The 21,017-nt window shown below is 42.0% G+C and overlaps 1 protein-coding gene across 7 annotated transcripts in view; it reads left to right on the forward strand.

The window, feature by feature from the left end:
* SNX6 (sorting nexin 6) overlaps nt 1–21,017 on the forward strand; it is a 203,171-nt gene that overhangs the window by 156,716 nt on the left and 25,438 nt on the right. For all 7 annotated transcript variants that reach the window (XM_033952085.1, XM_033952086.1, XM_033952089.1 and 4 more), the window contains 2 exons: nt 13,171–13,257; nt 13,489–13,648. In XM_033952085.1, the coding sequence (XP_033807976.1) occupies nt 13,171–13,257; nt 13,489–13,648 (247 nt within the window). The remainder of the gene's footprint in view (nt 1–13,170; nt 13,258–13,488; nt 13,649–21,017) is intronic.

Genomic DNA, 21,017 nt, shown 5'->3' on the forward strand with positions numbered 1-21,017 from the left:
AATTATGTTCACAGATACCAAAAAGAGGGATTAAAGGTCATCAGAAGCAGTTTGAATTTTTGGTGCCAACAAATCTTGTCATCGACTTCAGAATTGAGGATGTTTGTCTAAATGGCTCTGGGAACTGCACTGGACACCAGAGATGCATTAACACTGAGGCATCTGTCTGCCTTGACACTGAGTGTCAGTAGTGCCCATCAGGATTGACTTCCATAGATGTGACCATATTGGCTGAGTTCTAGCCTTTACTGATGGAGGCCTCTGAGGAGCCGTTTTGGACCATGATGCAGGAAGAGATGGAGTGTCTTCTGACTTAATATGATGCTGTGGCATCGAGGGCATTGATATCCATTCCTGTTGGGTGTGTATCAACACAGGTGCCTTAAGGGGCATTGGAGCCATTGCACATTAAGATCATGTCGATCGCTAGTCTCTGGGGAGGAATCTTCCTTGGCGCACAGCATGTCACCGGTTTCTCAGCATCCTCACCCAGAGCATCAGTAGACCAAGGAAGACTCAAACACCCTTTGAGGAATATTTTTGAGTCTGGGTATTCGAGGAGGCACTAGAGGTTCTTTTTGGAAGAAGGGTCTCTTGGTCTTGCTTCGGACTCCTTCCCTCTATTTGAAGGGAGAAAGACTCGTCTTGAGGAGTGCTCCGGTTTTGTTTTGTTTTTCATTTTGTCAGGAAGATTGCTAAGTCTGACTCATTTCATTTGGGGGACTGAGCATCAGCTCAGGTTTAAGGAATTGAACATCCTTCAGTTAGATGCCCCTTCTAGAAGGAAGCTGTAACTGTGCCCATACACAAAGTTCTTAAGAATGTACATATGAAGTAGTGAGAGACCCCCTCTCTGTATCAAGTTTCAAGTTTTATTAATAATTTGATTAATCACCTATCATGGATTCTAAGCGATGTACAATAAAATATGGGGGTATATATAAAATAAAAACAACATTACAACAGAATACATGGACAGAGACAGACTTACTATTAAACAGTAGGGAGAGAGGGTAGAACTACAATAAATGCAAGAAAAGAGAACTTAAAAGGTAAATACAGGAAGAAGAGGGGAGGAGAAGGTTGTACTTATTTATAACTACGGATTACTAATTTGGATGAGATGGGAAGACATTAATGGTCAAAGGCTTCTTTAAAGAGAAAACATTTCAATGCTCCTTCCCTAATGTGAATGGGTAAAGAATCTCAAATGAGGGGGTGTCATTTCAGAAAATATTGTTGTGCGGCGAGTACTAATAATCTTTAACGAGGGCACAAATAATAAGTGTTGGGTAGTAGATCAGAGAGCCCTGGAGGGAACATGAGGGATGAAAAGGTTATCAATGCAGGGAGGTTCCTTAGTTTTATGGGTTTTGAAAATTAACAAATCAATTTTATAAGTTGTTCTGTGGGGGATCGGAAGCCAATGAGCTTTTTTCAACAGTGGAGTGACATGATCATATTTCTTGGAATTAGTGATGATTTTGATAGCCATATTTTGGATCAATTGTAGACGTCTAATCTCTTTTTGCAATATCCCTTTGTAAAGAGAGTTGCAATAGTCAATTTTTGATATCACAAGTGAGTGGATCAGTATATTTAGAGATGATGGCTCTAAGATGCTAGCTAAAGATCTGACCATTCGTAGTTTATGGAAGCAATTTCTGACCACTGATCCAATTTGTGCGTGGTAGTTTAGTTTACAATCGATAATTACACCCAATATTTTAACCGAAGTGGCCATATTGATCAGGGTATTGTCTATACCAGTGTCTCACAAAGTTTTTTGAGCCAGGGCACACTAAACCTAGTGTTCCTGTCTCAAGACACTCGGAAGTGCACTGGCATTGGCGTGATGAAGTCACACACATGCGTCGACGTCAACACATGCGCAAAAGCCCTTCAAACAGGCCTTGCGCTGAGAGGAGAGAAGGGCCGGCAGAGAGAAGGAGAGAAGGGCTGGCAGAGAGAAGAGGTGTCGATGTCAGGAGATTGTTTACAGGATGTACTTCTCTTTGCAAGAGGCACATCCTGTAGACAGCTAGCGCTGGCAACTCTCCTCTTCCCCAGTGTACCGCAGCATACCTGAAATCTCAGGAGGCACATTGGTGTGCCATGGCATACAGTTTGCGATACACTGGTCTATACAAATTGAAGATAAATGAATTCCTTCCTTCCAAGGGAAGAGAAGGGAGTTGGTTTTTGAGATACTTAAGGCAACATGTTTTCTCTTAGCCAATTACTAATAGTGCCTAATTTCAAGTTGATTCCGTCTATTTCATTGTTGTTGGAGGGATCGAGTGGATGGATAAGCTGAATATCATCAGCATATGCTGTGAAACCTATCGATTGGCTTAGCGTCAGCAGAGGAAAGAGGTAAATGTTGATTAATAATGGGGAAAGTATGGACCCTTGAGGAATGCCAAAGTTGTTTTGTAGGAATGAGGCTTTACACAAGGCTCAGAGTGGGATGAGGCGACCCTAATGGATAGTCTCTCATCCTTTTATTGAGTATCTTAACTCCCTTAATTACATAGCTAATACTTTGCAAGGTTACAATTTCATCATGCATTTACAGTGTGGATTATAACAAGGTAACTCATTTGTTTACATATGTCATGTGATTCTTAAAGCTATTATCTCATTTGACATATGAATATATCATAACAGTTACAATAAGTGATTCTTTTGTGTACACGTTTGATATGTCTATAATCTTACTATGCATGTGACTGTCCAAAGGTTATAATGCATGCTCCTTAAGCTCAGCACGTGACAGAGGTCTGCTTTTGCACGTAAGCAAAGTCTGATTGTTGCCCATATAAGGAATTGTTAAACAAGATAAGGAATAAGATAAGGGTAGACTTAGGTCAGGTTAATATGTGACAAGGATCTTGTGACAAGAGAAGGGAGGGGGGAATGCCTCAGCATTCTGTCACAAGGTGCAAACATTGTCCTTGCTTTTTCTACATGGCAGGAGGGGAGAGGGAATGAGAAAGGATTCATACTTCCACAGGGCCTTAGATCCTCACACAAGGCCTTAGATCAATGTGCTGACCTTGCCCTTGTGCTGACCTTGCCCTGGTTCAGAACCGCATCCCTTCATTGTTTGAGTAGGTGTTAGATGCGGAATTATTAAAGATCACAGTAGAGGTTCGATCTGTAAAGTAAGAGTAAAACCATTCAAGAACTTGATCAGAGATTCCCACTGAAGATAATCTTTTCAGAAGTAGTTGATGGTCGATAGTATCAAAGGCAGCTGATAGGTTGTACTGAATTGATGTGGTTAGATCTAATAAGGAGTGTTCAGTGGAGTGATATTGACGAAAACCTATATGACTAAGATGCAGGATTTTGGTTTTCTTGGCAAAGTGAAAGATTTGATTGTAAACTACCCTTTCGGCCAATTTGGCCAGACATGGTAGGTTTGCAATGGGCCTGTATTTGAGCATTCCTTCTTGCTTGCTTTGGGGTTTTTGATTATAGGGTAAATTACTGAATGTTTCCAAGCCTTTGGTAAGGAGGAAGTATTTAGGTTCTCCCTGATGAATTTGAGAATAAAAGGTTCAAAGTGGGAAAAGAACCATTTAAGATGAAATGGGATTACCTCAGTTCACCTGTGATTCTTTAGGATAAGTGTTTGGATTAAGCGTTTGATCAAAGAGAGTGAAAAGTGCGCATGTATAACATCGTGGATTGTCGTCTTCCTCTGCTGTTTTGGAGATTGGAGTATCTTTACATAAAATGTCCATTCTATTGGTGTTAATTTTTTCTTGGAAGAAATCTGCTAATTTTGTAATATTGCAAAAGTTCCTTGTATTTGCAGAGATTAGATAAAGTTGGATTGGAGTGCCATTTACACTCGTGCAACTGGAGCTGATGCTTGAGGAGAGCTAAATTCGAATTAAATCAAGGGTTCCTCTGGGGGTTTTTTTTTTGAGGAAATAGTACGAGTGGTAATTGGAGCTGTTTTATCGAGGAGAGAGCAATAAGATTGTAATTTGATCATTAAGGGGTGCGTCCGCTAAGTCATTGATTTTAAATTGAAAAGATGAAGAGATAGATGTATCGTTCAGATTATTGAAGTCTCTAGAGATGATGGTTTTTGGAGGATGTGAATTAATGGTTGACGTTAGGTGGCAAGAAGTGATGATGAGAGAATGATCAGACCAGGGGACCTGGCCTATGAGAGACTTGGAGAAATTGGCTCTCTGCGATACTGGGATGAAGATCATGTTGAGTGTGTGACCCCTTATGTAGGTTGGATCAGATATGAAAGGAAATAAGTTGAGACCTTGAATGTGATTTAGAAATTCAATTAATAAGAAGGTTGAGACTATATATAGAATGCAGAGGGGGGAGGAATTATTCTATTCTGAGGTGCCAGAAGTGGTGGACTAAATCGGCCCAGGATTGCAGCACTCACCTAACAGCCTGAGTTGGAGCGTAGGGAACAGATCTCTGCAGGCACTTGCGGGGGTAGCTGCCCTGACGTCACGCGGGTCCTTTCATTGCCAGTGAAAGGGACGCCGCGACTGCATTTCTCTGGAGGAATTATTCTATTCTGAGGTGCCAGAAGTGGTGGACTAAATCGGCCCAGGATTGCAGCACTCACCTAACAGCCTGAGTTGGAGCGTCGGGAACAGATCTCTGCAGGCACTTGCGGGGGTAGCTGCCCTGACGTCACGCGGGTCCTTTCATTGCCAGTGAAAGGGACGCCGCGACTGCATTTCTCTGGAGGAATTATTCTATTCTGAGGTGCCAGAAGTGATGGACTAAATCGGCCCAGGATTGCAGCACTCACCTAACAGCCTGAGTTGGAGCGTCGGGAACAGATCTCTGCAGGCACTTGCGGGGGTAGCTGCCCTGACGTCACGCGGGTCCTTTCATTGCCAGTGGAAGGGACGCCGTGACTGCGGCGCGCGGCAGCAGGGCGTGGCCAAAGGGGCGTGCCCTAAGGGGCCAGCCCCTTGGGAGCCCCTTGGAGACTCTGGGAGACAAGGGAAGCAGCGCTAACTGTATGTATTTGTGAATTACTATGGGGAAAAGAAAGGGGAAACCAAAAGTATCAACACCTAATTTGCCTGGTCCCATAGAGAGACACCTTGTTTCAACCAGTGCCTTGGGCCAAAGTCAGGGAGCTGACTCGCTATCAGGGGCGTCTCTTAGTCCCCCAGGAAGAACTCCACCGCCTCCACCAAATGTTCCAGTAGGTTTGGATCCTAACTTAGGTTCCAGTTCTCAACCTGTAGGAGTACCTGTGCAACAGGGGTTGTCCTCATTAATTTATGGGGCCATACCTAAAGCCTTATCATTTCAGGATGAGGCTTTACTTGCAAGAGACTCCCAGGTAGAGCCACAGGAAGTTTCGCTTAAAGATCTTTGGCAAATAAATACTAGAGTGGAGGGGTTATTAAAGTCAGTGGTGACTCAAGATGTAAGATTTTCGCAGGAGGTAATTGATAAGTTGGAAAATGTTGATTCTAATTTAAAAATTATGGAAAAATGTATTAGAACAACTGAGTCTCATGTGGTTACATTGCAAGCAGTGACATCAACAACTGTTAAAGATTCTCATATTACTCATATGAAATTTGAGAAAATGGAAAATTTACAAAGAGCAAAAAACCTACGGTTAGTTAATTTCCCAAGAACTCAATTACTATCCCCAGAAATATTGATTCGGAAATACTTTAAGGAAATATTGGTATTAACTGACGCAGAGAATTTGCCCATAACTAATTTGTATTACATCCCTCAGAGAAAGAAAATTCCCGTAGAAATGGGTGTAGATCAAGTTTCAAGTTTATCAAGTTTATTAGGATTTTATATACCGCCTATCAAGGTTATCTAAGCGGTTTTACAATCAGGTACTCAAGCATTTTCCCTCTCTGTCCCGGTGGGCTCACAATCTAGCTAACGTACCTGGGGCTATGGAGGACTGAGTGACTTGCCCAGGGTCACAAGGAGCAGCGCGGGGTTTGAACCCACAACCCCAGGGTGCTGAGGCTGTAGATCCAACCACCACGCCACACACTCCTCCTTAGATCAGTTGGAACAAATTGATTTTGATTTAACTGGTTTTTTGGAGGACTCTCAAGATAGAATTCAAACTAGATCTACCCTATTGATAACATGTGCAAGAGAAATTGATAAATCTTTAATAATGAAAGCTTATTTTCGGAATAAGCAAGTGAAATTTTGTGGTGATAATGTATTGATCTTTCCAGACGTGGCCCAAGCCACGCAATTGAGGAGAAAAGCTTTTTTAGCTTTGAAATCAAGAGTGTTAGATTTGGGAGCCACCTTTTATTTAAAATTTCCTTGTAAATGCTTAATTACATTTAAAGATATTGAATATGTATATTGGGACTTGATTCAGTTGGAACAATTTTTACAACTTAATGAAGTTAGGTAGACATCACGTGAATTAATATTTGGAGTTTAAAATATTGATGCACCATTAATGTTGATCCTTGATCAAGGATTATATTTATATTGATTGATTTCTTTAGATTATTAGGATACTTTCTCCCATTAATGTGGACTTGAGGAATTAGTGAGATGTCTAATGTTAGTAATAGTTATGTTTTATTTGTGATTTTCCTTTCTTTAATATTATCTGTAAATGATAATGATGAAAACTTGATAAATAAAAAAAAAAAAAAAAGAATGCAGAGGGGTCCTAGATTCAAAAAGATAATCTTCCTCACCATTCAATGGTAGGTCCACTCTCAAAAGAGCCAAGAGTTCCAAGACTCACTCCTTGATGTCTCCAAGCTCAGATATTAAAGATTGAACTAGGCCAGTTACTGGGCAGACTTGTACGGTCTGTGTCTGTGTATGGCCGTTTGGAGGAGGATGGGCAGGGGAGGGCTTCAATGGCTGGGAGGGTGTAGATGGGCTGGAGTAAGTCTTAACAGAGATTTCGGCAGTTGGAACCCAAGCACAGTACCGGGTAAAGCTTTGGATTCTCGCCCAGAAATAGCTAAGAAGAAAAAAAAAAAAATTTTTTTTAAATTGAATCAGGTTGGGCAGACTGGATGGACCATTCGGGTCTTTATCTGCCGTCATCTACTATGTTACTAGATATTGGAATCTTTTGTTGAAGTCTTATCAGAATGTTATGCTCACTTCTGCCAGCTTCCTACTAGATCTGGCCTCAGCAACTTTTGCTGCTTTCAGGGTGGTGTCCAGGACTTCTACTATGGGTATTGGGTTATGCAAACTAAGGTGGCTTCATACCTCAGACTTAGAATCTGCAGTTTGAGAGAAGCTGGCAGATGTCCCGTGTCGGAGTGATAATTTTTTTTGGTGATAAGGTAGAGGAAAAAATTGACAAAAGAAATTTTGATACTATTAATTCACTGTCTCAACTTGCTCCTGGCTCATCTTCCACATCTAAAAGGTATACTGTCAAAGCAGGGAGTGTCAATTTTAGGGGTTGATTTTCATTTTTTCAAACTTTACAAGCTATTAGTGACCAAATAATGCCGTGACCAGCATGCTGAATCTAAATAATGCCATGACCATCATGCTGAATCTAAAGCTATCTTCAAAAACTGTTTAAAGTGAGTCTTACCTATATCAAATCATAAATAAAATATGTAGAAATTAAGTTATTTTTATTTGAACAAACAAATAGTCTGAACTACATTTGTAGCCACATAATTGTCTTGTTAAAATGTCATTTATACAGTTAATTTAATGTTATTTAACATAATCCAGCAAAGAGGCCATATTTTGTTTGCTTCTGTTGTGGCTCATGAGCTCCCTGTTGACCATCTGACCCCCCTAATATAATGGTCCCTCCTCTCCTGATTGTACATATGACCAGCAGTGGACTGGGGGTGTGATGACCAATCTGGAACAACCATGTACTTGCTCAGAAATTCCTCGATCTCTGCTGTTGTTGTGGTGCAGGTGAAAGGAGGCTCAAACTCCAGAGCTCCAGTTAATTAATTGGATGAGTGTAGTTACTTCAGTGTTGATGGAAGGGATTTTATTGGGTCTTACCCTGCTGTCTCCAAGCTGTGTTCTCATCTGCTTTACCTCTGATCTTCAGTATCTTCTCCACTGCATCTCTTCTCTTCTGTTTCCCTTCACTGCACAACATAGCTTGAAGAATTGCTGTAACCATACCAAGCTTACTTTACTTGTAGGCATGACTGTCTTCCTTATATCTTCCCACTGTTCTTTCAACAGTTGAAGCAGAAAGAGGAGATTCCTGGGACTTTGAGTCCAATTGCTATATATTTTTATGTTGAATCAATTTACCATGTAAACCGTAACACAGAACTCTACAATCATTCTCAAGTTTTTCATATTCTTTCCATTATGCTTGGAAATCCATTTATCCTAGTACAAGCAGGCAGCATATTCTCACATGTGGGTGACATCATCCGTGGAGCCAGGTACGGACAGTGTTAAAGTGTACTGTCACTTAAGCTTTTGCAAAGCTTCGAGACTGCCCGCACCACGCATGTGTGAGTGCCTTCCCACCCGACAGCTCACAGTTTCTCAGTTCTTTATTTTCCATGGAGTGAAGAAGTTGTGTCTGGATTCTGTCCATAAGAGTTGCTTTCCCGTCAACGGTCACATTATAATCACCCCAATTCAAAAAAATTGTAAACAATCCTTAACATCAGTAACCAACTATAGACCGGTAGCATCCATTCCATTCTTCGTAAAAATAATGGAAGGTCTAGTACATACCCAGTTGATGGACTACCTCGACCAGTTCTCTCTACTACATGAAACCCAATCTGGCTTCAGACCTCTGTTTAGCACCGAGACAGTAATCGCGGCGACCCTGGATTACCTACACTCCTTATTCAGCAAGGGCCATAACGCCCTAATCATGCAATTTGACATGAGCTCGGCCTTTGACTTGGTGGATCATGAGAAATTGCTACAATGCTTAGACGCAATCGGCATCGGAGGAGAGGTATTTGACTGGTTCCGAGGATTTCTTATGTCCTGCACCTATCAAGTACGTTTTAATCACAACCTCTCTAAAACCTGGAGAAACCCATCTGGCGTTCCACAGGGGTTTCCATTATCCCCTCTGCTCTTCAACGTCTACATGTCATCACTAGGCATGCAGCTGGCCCAGCGGGGTATAAAATTATTCAGTTATTCAGATGACTTCACAATCATTATCCCATTCACTACTTCTCCCTCTGAATCTACCCCCATGGCAACAGAAGCACTAAACCTGATGGAACAATGGACCACAGAATTCAAACTGAAGCTTAACTCAGAAAAAACTAAATTCTTCATAGCCTCGCCACACCCACCTGTCACTACAACTCCACTATGCATCAACAATCACAGCTACCCTATTCAACCTACTATGAAGGTTCTGGGGGTAATTCTGGGTCAAGGCCTAACTATGAAAGACCAAGTGGACTCCCTAGTCAGAAAGGATTTTTTTACTCTCTGGAAACTTAAGTCCATTAAAGCATACTTCGACACTACATCATTCAGAATTCTGGTACAAGCCCTAATACTAAGCCATCTCAATTATTGTAACATTGCCCATCTGGCAATCTCCCAGAAGAACATGCAGAGACTACAACTGGTACAAAATGAGGCAGTCAGGTTGATCTTTGGATTGAAGAAGTCCGATCACATTACCCCTGCCTACCAACTCCTACACTGGCTGCCAATAGAGGCACGTGTGAAGTTCAAGCTGGGATGTCTCTGCTTCCAGGTACTATCCGGTCTAGCCCCTAAATATATAACCGACCTCTTTTCCTTCTCAACCAACAGACATAAGAGGAGTACACACCTGCAATTTGTCTCCCCATCGGCTAGAGCGGGGGTCGGCAACCCGCGGCTCCAGAGCCGCATGCGGCTCTTTTCCACCTTTGCTGCGTCTCCGGTAGTGTGTCACGCAGGCATGCAGCTTACAAGTCTGGCGTCGCGGCGGGAAATAGCCATGCTGAGCAGTGAGCTCAGCACATACACAGATGAAAGCCTTGCTTGCTGATTGGTCCGGCGGCTCCGTTCCGCCGGACCAATCAGCAAGCAAGGCTTTCATCTGTGTAGTGCTGAGCTCACTGCTCAGCATGGCTATTTCCCGCCGCGACGCTGGACTTGTAAGGTGCACGCCTGAAAAAGAAATCATCCTGGCCGGGGTCGGTGTCATGCTCCGGAGATCTACAGCCTTCCTATCTCCCTCTCCCTTCTACCTGCTTCCGGCCACATCCCCTGCTCCGCGGCTCTCTTCGGCAACTCAGCAGCAGCGATCGACACAAGCTTCTGACGTCGGGGCCTACCCTCTGCGAGTCCCGCTTGTTTCAACTTCCTTTTTCCACAAAGGCGGGACTCGTAGAGGGAAGGCCTCGATGTCGGCAGCTTGTCTTGATCACTGCTGCTGACGAGTTGCTGAAGAGAGCCGCGGAGCAGGGGGGTGTTGCCAGGTGCAGGTAGAAGGGAGAGGGCCAGATGCAGGACTCGTGGGTGAGGGAGGAGAAGAAAGAGAGAAAGAGAGAGGGGAGGGAAACAAAAGGAAATATTTCATACTGGGCTGGGCCGGAGTGGTGGGAGGGTGGAAAGATTCTAGCTACAGGGTGCAGTAACAAAGGAAAAGGGGGGAAAGCTGAAAATGGAGATAGTGACACAAAGAAGAGAAAGGGTAAGCAGGACCTACTGAATAAGGATAGAGATACAGAGGGGACATGAAGAGGAGGTGAAATAGAGACATAGAAGTAATGCTGAAAAAGTGTGTGGGGGGAGATAAAGACATTGAAAGGGCAAATGGTGAACATGGCATAAAGATAAGGACAGAGACAAATGAAGATTCTGAAAAAGTGGTGAGATAGGGATATAGGTGAGATGGACACAAAGAAGGGTGATGCTGGAAAATAGGTGGAATGGTAATTCTGACAGACACAGAAGGGAAATGCTGGATCAAGGAGAGATGGGGCTCAGGCTGGATGGAATGAGGAGAAATGCCTTGTTGGCCCGGAACTTCCTCTCCTACGTCAGAATTGACGTCAGGGAGCGGAATGCTGGTCAGCGCAACACTTCTGCAGGGAAAGCTTGGGACGGCGGTGGCTTGGGGGTTGTTCCCCGATTGCGGTGGCAGCAAACCGAGTGGCTTGGGGGACGGCACGGAGACAGAAAGAAGGGGGAACAGGGAGACAGAAAGAAAAAGTTGGGGGAGAGAATGAGGTCTGGAGGAGAGGAAACATACAGGAGGCTGAAAGAAAGGAAGAAAGATTGGATGCACAGTCAGAAGAAGAAAGTGCAACCAGAGACTCATGAAATCACCAAATAGCAAAGGTAGGAAAAATGATTTTATTTTCAATTTAGTGATCCTGTATATAGCATTAAGATAAGAAACAATATATGCAGTGTTAGATTTGTTTTATAATGGTTTTGCGGCTCCAAGTTTTTTTTTCTTTTCGAAAACGGGTCCAAGTGGCTCTTTATGTCTTAAAGGTTGCAGACCCCTGGGCTAGAGGATGTAAATTTAAGACACACCATCAACATCTTCTATCGTATCAAGCAGCCTTATGGGGCAAAGACCTGGAAAAACTAATTATACACGCGAATAACTATGGCGAATTTAGGAAACACCTAAAAACATACCTGTTCTTGAAGTACCTAGGTAACGAATCTGGAGAATCGCTCCCATCACAATCTCCCTTAAATCTGATCCCTAAACTGTTAGCCACTAATCCTTAACTATGTATGTTCCACTCAATCTGTAACATCTTTTTAATCATTGTAAACCGCATAGAACTTCACGGTCCTGCGGTATATAAACTGTTATTATTATTTTTTGCCTTTGGCTCATTTTCAAATTTTATTTTATTATTTCTAGTGTTTTATTTATTTATTTATTTTTTGGGGAGGGGGGGTTGAGATCAAATTTTCAACGTTCAAACTTTCCTCAGTTTTGGCCCTCTGCCCGTTTAGCCTTCAGTCTTTGCACTTGCGTTTTTCAGTCTCTATATTGCAACCATTGCATTTTTTAACTTTGCCGCCAAGATGGATAGAGCAAAATTCCAGAAAGGACAATCGGTTTGGGCAAACAGTTATGTGGAATCTTAGCTTTGTTACTGAACTGCAGTCTCGTGATTCAGTGTTGGGCAGAAAGGCATCAGAACATGTGTGGTACTGGCAGTGCCTTAAAATTTAAAGTACAAAACCTCAAAGGGCTTCAAAACTGTAGAAATATTTAATTTAAGGTCTATCTCTGAAAAGTCAGGTGTAATACCTTAAATAATCTACTCATAGACCTCAGCGGTGCTACTGTGTGTATAACAGTTTCTACACAGAGATCAAAAACACCAACCTCTTCGTCGGTCTATTATTGTTATTTTAATTTTTAAACTTTTTAGCTATTTGATACTCCTTTTAAAGTGCTTAATAGTGCATTCTAAATTTTAATAAATACTCATCTTTGTAAACACGGCTAGGGGTACATATTCAGACATAGGACTATGTTTTGCCACAGGCTGTTTCAAGGAAATCCCCCTATGAATCAAAAAGTGTAATCAGTTACTTAAAATTTAAAGTGACAGAACACTTAGTATGTATCTGTACCGGGTTCTGTGGATGATGTCGCCTACATGTAAGAATATACAGTACTCCCCCGAGATTCACGGGGGTTCCATTCCAGGAACCCCTGCGAATCTCGAAAAACCACAAATACGTTTTTCATGGGGGAGCCTTAAGAGGGCAGCGGGAGAGGACAGCAGGAGAGCAGCTGGAGCGCCGCGAGTGCAGAAAATCACTCGAGGTACACTCCGACTGCCTCTTCCTGCACTAAGTCGGGCCTTATCCAATCAGGAGCTGCTTTGACATGCAGCTCCTGATTGGATAAGCTCCTGATTTGATAAGGCCTGATTTAGTGCAGGAAGAGGCGGTCAGAGCGTACCATGAGTGATTTCCTGCACTCGCGGTGCTCCGGCTGCTCTCTCCCGCTGCCCTCTCCTTGTCGGCGGTTCGCGGTCAGAAAATACTGTGAATGACCGGGACTGCAAACCGCCGACCGCAAACCACCAGGGGAACACTGTATATACTTGCTGTTCTCAGAGAACACCTGCTACAGGTAAGTATTTGCTCTACATGGTTGGTCAGGGGAGGCATTATTGATTTCAGGTGCTTGCTTTAAATGTTACTGAGGATTAGCTATGATGGCTTGTTTTCCAGAAAGTGGAAGCCCGAGTGTCTGCTGATGAAGACCTCAAGCTTTCAGACCTTCTGAAATATTACTTAAGAGAATCACAGGCTGCTAAGGTGAGTGCTCCATTTATGATTCTAGTGCAAGTTAAACAAAAAAAAAAAAAAAAAATTGAATCCAGATTACAAACTTTACCACCTGGTTTCTTTTTATAACTTAACTCTTTGTTTCCACATTCTTTTCCTCATTCCTTCAAGCCATATTCAAACTTAAGTTACAAAGGCTTGAACAGGAAGTTTCTGCTGCAGTTTGGAGGCATTACAATTTTTTGTCTTGCTACTTTTCAGGATCTCCTGTATAGAAGATCTAGGTCATTAGTAGATTATGAAAATGCTAATAAGGCGTTGGATAAAGCAAGAGCCAAGAATAAGGATGTGCTTCAAGCTGAAACTGCCCAGCAAGTGTGCTGTCAGAAATTTGAAAAAATATCTGAATCTGCAAAGCAAGGTACACACCAAACTATCTTTACACAGCTTTTCTGTTAGGTTAAAATGATGATTTAAAGTAATTATACACTAGGGATGTTTAATGTTAAACAGTAAGTTAAGGTAAAAATTTGCTTCCCTCTTTCCCTGCAAGGAACCAAGGACTGTTCAAGTCAAACTGTGGGTCTGTCTTACCCAGTATTCTGCAGAGTTCATCACACTGACGCAGGATGGACTTAGGAAAACAATCAGAGAGGCAATCCAACTATAAAGAGAGAATAAAAAGTACAACTAGGTCAGAAGAAACTCAGCTAGCCCAACTAACAATAGAGGCTGACCAATGTGGCGAAAACAGTTTACTGGCTAAAGAGAACCTGATGTAGCCTTGATTCAGCAACTGCCTGTATCAGGGTACAACATCCACCCACATCTACCATGATGGGAAAAGATTGTATATCCTGCTAAAAGTCGGGTATACTTCTGGAAATCTGCAATGCAGGCCCACAGTGAAAAGCAAGCTTTAAATCATGGCTTTTCCATTATGTCAGATGGCGTTTTATGTCGGATGTTCCATTATCCTCAACTATAATATGCATTCAGGTATCACATTACAATAGGAAAAAAGTGCCACAGATTTAATTTTTAAGAAAATGGAGAAAAGACCTCAGGGTCACGGTAGGATTTAAAGAAAGGTACAATCCTCTGGACAAAGCAGCTTCAAAAAATTTTGAAGGGGCAGACACATCCTCGGTCTGAAAAACTCCACTCTATGCAATCGTTCGTTGCTTGAGTCAAAACTATTACTCATATAAATAATTGCATAATAAATAGCATCAAATCTTTTCAAAACTCAAAGCAAAGAAAAAAACAAAAACTTATCTGCAGCAGGAATTTCTTCCACATGTTCTGTGGGCAGGGTGCAGCAAGAGGTGTTCACTCTGAGTCCGAATATATCCAAAGTATATTCATCAACGGACACCCTTCAGCAAACTCCCGACAGGGCCCCTGTTTCGCTATTTTAAGCTTTGTCAGGGGAATAAGCTGTAACAATAAAAAATTGCATCAAAATAACAAACAAAACGATCAAAAAATCAAAATAGCTTACTAATCTTCTAGAATCTTCTACTACCTTCAGCTTGCTAATTGCTTCTAAGTTCCTGCCACCAAAATGGCCTCTTGGCGTCCCGGAAATAGATCGCAAACAGCGTCAAAAACGTCCAAAATGTAATAATGTCAGAAATTACAACGTCAAAAACATCAGAGACATGATATCGTCAAAGCAAACAGCGCTAAAAATTAAATATCCAAAATACAAGAAAAAACATGACTTCAGAAAAGAATTCATAAAAGAATTCAGACCTGTAGGAGCACATGTGCTGAGATTGAAAATCCAGCGTTGTTCTCACTGCCTCAGAATAGTTTTGAAATCTCCACCATGAACTGGCAGAAACAGTTGTTCAATAACCCAACATTTCAAATCCAGAAAAGAATGATTCAAAGCTATGCAGTGCACCACCAAAGGTGCCTCTATGCGTTTACAGGTTAGACATGTCTTGTGTTCTATCATTCTTATTCGAAATTTCCTAGAAGTTTGTCCAATGTACAGTTTCATACATGGGCATTGTATCGCATAGATGACACCGGTGGAGTCACATATCGTTGCACCTTTTAAGGCTTAGCTTATATTATCTTTAGGATTAGTAAAAGATGTACCTTCTTGAGTAATCATGCAGATAGAACAATACCCACATTTAAAAAGTCCCACCCTCCCATTACCACTGTTCAAAAATTGTTGGGACACAGAACCTCTACTGGTTGGACATATACATTCCTGCAAATTGCATCTTCTTGAAGACGCGACTATCCTTAAAGCAATTGTGTGGATAAGCAATGCCAATATTTCTTGATAATTCTACCAAAAAATTTTGCTTTGATGCGTGAACTGTAAAGTACAGGCAATAAAATTTGTATATCTCATATCTTTTTCAGTATACTGCAAATTAAATAAACCTCTTTTGAAGGACCTCTTAATGCACTATTTAGAGTAACCTCTTTCTTCCAATTTCTCTTTTAAAATCTCAGATTGTTGTTGTTATTCTGCCTTCTTAGAACAAATTCTACGGTATCGGAGAAATTGGGATTGAGGAAGACTTTCTTTCATGTCTCGGATATGTACTATCAAAGTGCAAAAATATGTTCCTATCTGTTGCTTTCCGGAATACAGTAGTGAAAAATTCATTTTCAATAATTTCAATAGATACATCTAGAAATTAGATATTTAATGTGCTGTATGTCAGAGAAAAATTGATGGTAGGTTCGCAAGAATTTAAATATTAAATCAAATCTTTCAAATTTTCAATAGAATCTTCCCAAAGAAGGAAGATATCATTAATATATCTTCACCAATAAACCATCATGGAGAAAAACTCTGAAGTGTAAACAAATTTTTCTTCGAAGTTACTCATAAAAAGATTTTCTAGTGATGGGGCACACGTGGCCCCCATTGCTATGCCTTGGCATTGCTGATAGCATTTCCCTTGAAAGGTAAAATAATTCCTCTTTAAAGAAATCTTCAGTAACTGAATCAAAAAAATCAGTGGGTATAGTATGGGGATGTGGATGTGAATCTAAAAAAGATTCAAGTACCTGCAATGCAGCTTCCTGGGGGATATTTGTATACAATGATTGTACATCCAGGGTAGCCAAGATGGTATGATTCGTTGGTTTATAGTGTTGTAATTTCGTCAGAAAGTGGGTTGTATCCTATATATATGACTGGGCAGTTATCACTAAAGGTTTCAAAAAAATAGTCAACATACAAAAGTGATCCTTGAGCTGAAACAATTGGTCGCCCCGGGATGGATGAACAAAAGTGTAAACCTCCTATCTTTTCTATTTAAACTACAGTACTTTATTTTGAGGACTGTTTCTTTAATGTTTAATGCTCTTTAATGTTTAATGCTCTTTAATGTATACTGCACACGATCCGAGTTGCATACAAATTCAGCTTAAGAATAGTTTAAAAAACAGAACTCATTTTAACCCAGGCACTGCCTGTATACTGTATCAAAGATGCAAATATCATTTAAATTGTTAACCATTTAAACAACTGAAATTTATACTGTTAACCATTTGAGGTCTACCTAACCTTAAGCCACCTGCATTTTCAGTATTTGGAGGGTTTCCCTTATTATGCTTGAATACTGAAGGAAAGCTACATCCAGACATCTGTAAAGCAGCCACCTGGTCCTCAAGTCACACTTTCACATCCCACTATTTGGTCCTCAAGTCACACTTTCACTTCCCACTATTGATTGGAGAATCATTCCAGATAGGATAGTTCTGTTCTCCAAAATTTATTTTCCACTTAGATGCCAATTTTCCTAACAACACGTTTAACCCTCTTCTAAGAAGTATGACCCTGGCATCTAGGGAGTCCCACATGAGAATATGCTGCCTGCTTGTCCTCAAATAAAGCATAGTTATTCACCTGTAGCAGGTGTTATCCAAGGACAGCAGGCAGATATTCTCACAACTCTCCCACCTTCCCTAGTTGGCTTCATAACTTTTGTTACTGAACTGATGGTCCCTCGAGCCAATGATGGCAGGGAAGGCACCAGTGCATATCGTGGCTAGGGACCCCTGTCGTGGCTCAGCAGTCAGAGCGCCTGCCTTGTAGTCCCCTGGGGTCCCAGGCTGGAGCCGGTTCAAATCCCAGGTCCACCGATGCAATGTTCTGTGGGGGGGGACATGATAGAAACATTCAAATATATCACGGGCTGCATTGAGGTGGAGGAAGAAATCTTTTTTCTTACGGGTCCCACGGCGACAAGAGGGCATCCACTAAAATTTAAGGGGGGAAGATTTCATGATGACACCAGGAAATACTTCTTCACCGAAAGGGTGATTGATCGATGGAATGGTCTTCCACGCCAGGTAGTCGAGGCCAGTAATCTGCTCGACTTCAAGAGGTGATGGGACAAACAGGCGGGGTTGCTACAGAGTTATACTTAAAAGATGGATTCTCAAAGGAGGGAGGGTTCTTGAGTGGGCAGACTTGTTGGGCCGCTGGCCCTTTTCTGCCGTCATACTCTGTTTCTATGGTATGGGCTGTCTTCAAAAGACTTAAAGTGACAGTATGTACCAAGACTCTTTGGATGACATTACCCACATTAGAGAATATCTGCCAGCTGACCTCGGATAACACCTACAGGTGAGTAACTATGCTATATACTTTGCTAATGGATTTGTTATCATGGACATTTAATGAAGGGGTATGAAAAGAAAAGAACTGTCTTCATGATTGTCGTAGTTGTTTGGCTCTTGCTGCATTTGAGTAAGTAGAATTGATGTTTCAGCCATTGTGCTGGGATTTCTAAAGGATATGCTATGAGGCCTGTACAGTGGTGCCTCACACAACGAACTTAATTCGTTCCAGGAGCAAGTTTGTTATGCGAAAAGTTCGTTATGTGAAACGCGTTTTCCCATAACAATACATGTTAAAAAAAATAATTCGTTCTGCAGCATAAAATATGCTAAGATGACATAAAAAAAGATAAATTTGTCAAAATGGTGAAAATGGTGGTCTTGCTGAGGCCAAACTCTTTGACGAGGTCACACTGTTTTACCCCACATTCACTCCTTCTAATTATTTCCCGTTTCATTTCAACAGAAATCACCTTCCTGCTTTTTTTAGAAGCCATGATATATAAAAAATATTGAGTTTATCTTAAAAGGACGACTGTATACAGTGAGAGAGGGCAGTTAAGCGCAGTGACTAACGACTGCCTGCAGTGCCTGCGCGGAAGGATGCAATACATCGGCAGCTCGGGCGACTTCGTTGTGTGAAACGAAGTTCGTTGTGTGAAACGAAGTTCGTTGTGTGAAACGAAGTTCGTTGTGTGAATCAAGACATGAAGTTCGTTGTGTGCAGCGTTCGTTGTGCGAGGCGTTCGTTATGCGAGGCACCACTGTAGTTTGTCTGATTGGCTGGGGTTTAAGGTGGGTAGTTGCCGAAGGAAGGAGATTTCTTATTTTGGTGAGGTGAGGAGTGGCCTAGTGATAGAGCTGCTGCCTCATCACACTGAGGTTGTGGGATCAAATCCCAATGTTGCTTCTTATGACCCTGGGCAAGTCACTTAATGTTCCATTGCTCCGAGTACAAAATAAGTACTTGTATATACAGTGTTCTCCCTAGCACCTTTTAGCCAGGCGCTCTGCCCGGCTAATTTAGATGACTGCTCGGCTGTCATCTTGGTCGTGAATCCTGCTGCCATATTGAGTGAGGGTGTATCTGTGTTCTGTGTGTATGAAAAGGACATGGTTTTCTGTTAGCATCGACTGCACAGAATCAATTGACTGTGCAGGATCTGGCTTGTTTAGTTTTACAATGTGTGTGTTGGTGTTCTAGTGCTCACTGCAGTGTTTAAGATGCTGCCTTTTCCTAGGTGCACCCTTGTTGTGTGACTCGTGGATTAGTACTAAAAATAACTTTTTTATATAGAGGAGGGGGTTGTTAAGAAACATAAGAAACGCCTTCACCGGATCAGACCCTTGGTCCATCTAGTCCGGTGATCCGCACACGCGGAGGCCAAGCTAGGTGCTCTCTGTTGGAGACCCTGATTTCCTGTATCCCTCGATGCGATTTGCAAGAAGATGTACATCCAACTTGCGTTTGAATCCCAGAACGGTAGTCTCCGTCACAACCTCCTCCGGGAGAGCATTCCAAGCGTCCACCACTCTCTGTGCGAAACAGAACTTCCTGACATTTGTCCTGGACCTGCTGCCCCTTAGTTTCAGTCTATGACCTCTTGTCCGTGTCACATCTGAAAAAGTGAAGAATGCTGTTTCATGGTCAATTTTGTCAAATCATTTTAATATTTTAAAAGTCCCTATCATATCCCCTTGCAGTCTCCTCATTTCAAGGGTGAACAGTCCTAGTTTTCCGAGGCGTTCCTTGTAGCTCAAATTTTTCATACCTTTGACTAGTTTTGTGGCTCGCCTCTGCACCTTCTCCAGCAGGGTTATATTTTTCTTAAGGTATGGAGACCAATGTTGGACACACTATTCCAAGTGTGGTCTGACCATCGCTCTATAGAGCGGCATTATGACGTCCTCCGATCTACTCGTGATGCCCTTCTTTATCATGCCCAACATTCTGTTTGCTTTCTTTGCCGCCACTGCGCATTGAGCCGACAGCTTTAGGGTCCTGTCTATCAGTACCCCCAAGTCCCTTTCTTGCTCGCATTTGCCCAAGGTTACACCTAACTTTCTATATTCATATTCCTTGTTTTTCCTACCCAGATGCATCACCTTGCATTTGTCTATGTTAAAATTCATCTGCCACTTTTCTGCCCACTTCTCCAGCTGGTTCAGATCCTTCTGGAGATCCTCGCAGTCCCTTTAAGAGCCTACTGCCCGACATAGTTTGGTGTCATCTGCAAACTTGATTATATTGCTTGTTGTTTCCTCTTCCAGGTCATTTATAAAAATATTGAACAAGATGGGCCCAAGAACCGAGCCCTGGGGCACTCCGCTAGTTACCTTTGCCCAGTCCGAGAATTTCCCATTTACGCTTACCCTCTGCATTCTGTTTTCTAGCCATTTGCCGATCCATCTGAGTACGTCTCCTTGTATTCCATGACTTAGTAGTTTCCTCATAAGCCTTGCGTGCGGAACCTTGTCAAACGCTTTCTGGAAGTCCAAGTAAATTATGTCCACCGGGTCTCCGCTATCAATTTGTTTGTTCACCTTCTCAAAAAATTGAAGTAAATTCGTCAAACATGACTTCCCCTTCCTGAAGCCGTGTTGACTAGCTCCCATTAGGTCTTTCTTTTCTAGGTGCTGCACAATGCTATCTTTAATTAGTGATTCAACCATCTTCCCAGGAACCGACGTAAGATTCACAGGTCTGTAGTTTCCCGGTTCTCCTCTTGATCCTTTTTTGAAGATTGGGATGACATTCGCTATCTTCCAGTCATCCGGTATTTGCCCGGTTCTAATTGACATGTTAGCTAAGGTTTGTAATAGTTCTCCAATTTCAACTTTGAGCTCCTTTATTACTCTCAGGTGAATTCCATCCGGTCCAGGGGATTTGTCACATTTTAGTTTGTCAATCTGATAGTATATATTGTCCAAATCCACATTTACTGTGGCGAGGTTTTCCTCTATGTCTCCGTTGAATACCCTCCCTATTTCTGGCATTGTTGTAGTGTCCTCATTGGTGAAGACGGAGGCAAAGAATGAATTTAGCCTGTCAGCAATCTGTTTGTCCTCCTTAATGCACCCTTTTCTTCCTTGGTCGTCGAGAGGGCCCACTGCCTCTCTTGCTGGTTTCTTCCCTTTTATATATCTAAAAAAGGGCTTGAAGTTTTTGGCTTCTTGCGCTATCT

The sequence above is a fragment of the Geotrypetes seraphini genome, chromosome 7 (genome assembly GCF_902459505.1).
Source record: "Geotrypetes seraphini chromosome 7, aGeoSer1.1, whole genome shotgun sequence".
Lineage (NCBI taxonomy): Eukaryota > Metazoa > Chordata > Amphibia > Gymnophiona > Dermophiidae > Geotrypetes > Geotrypetes seraphini.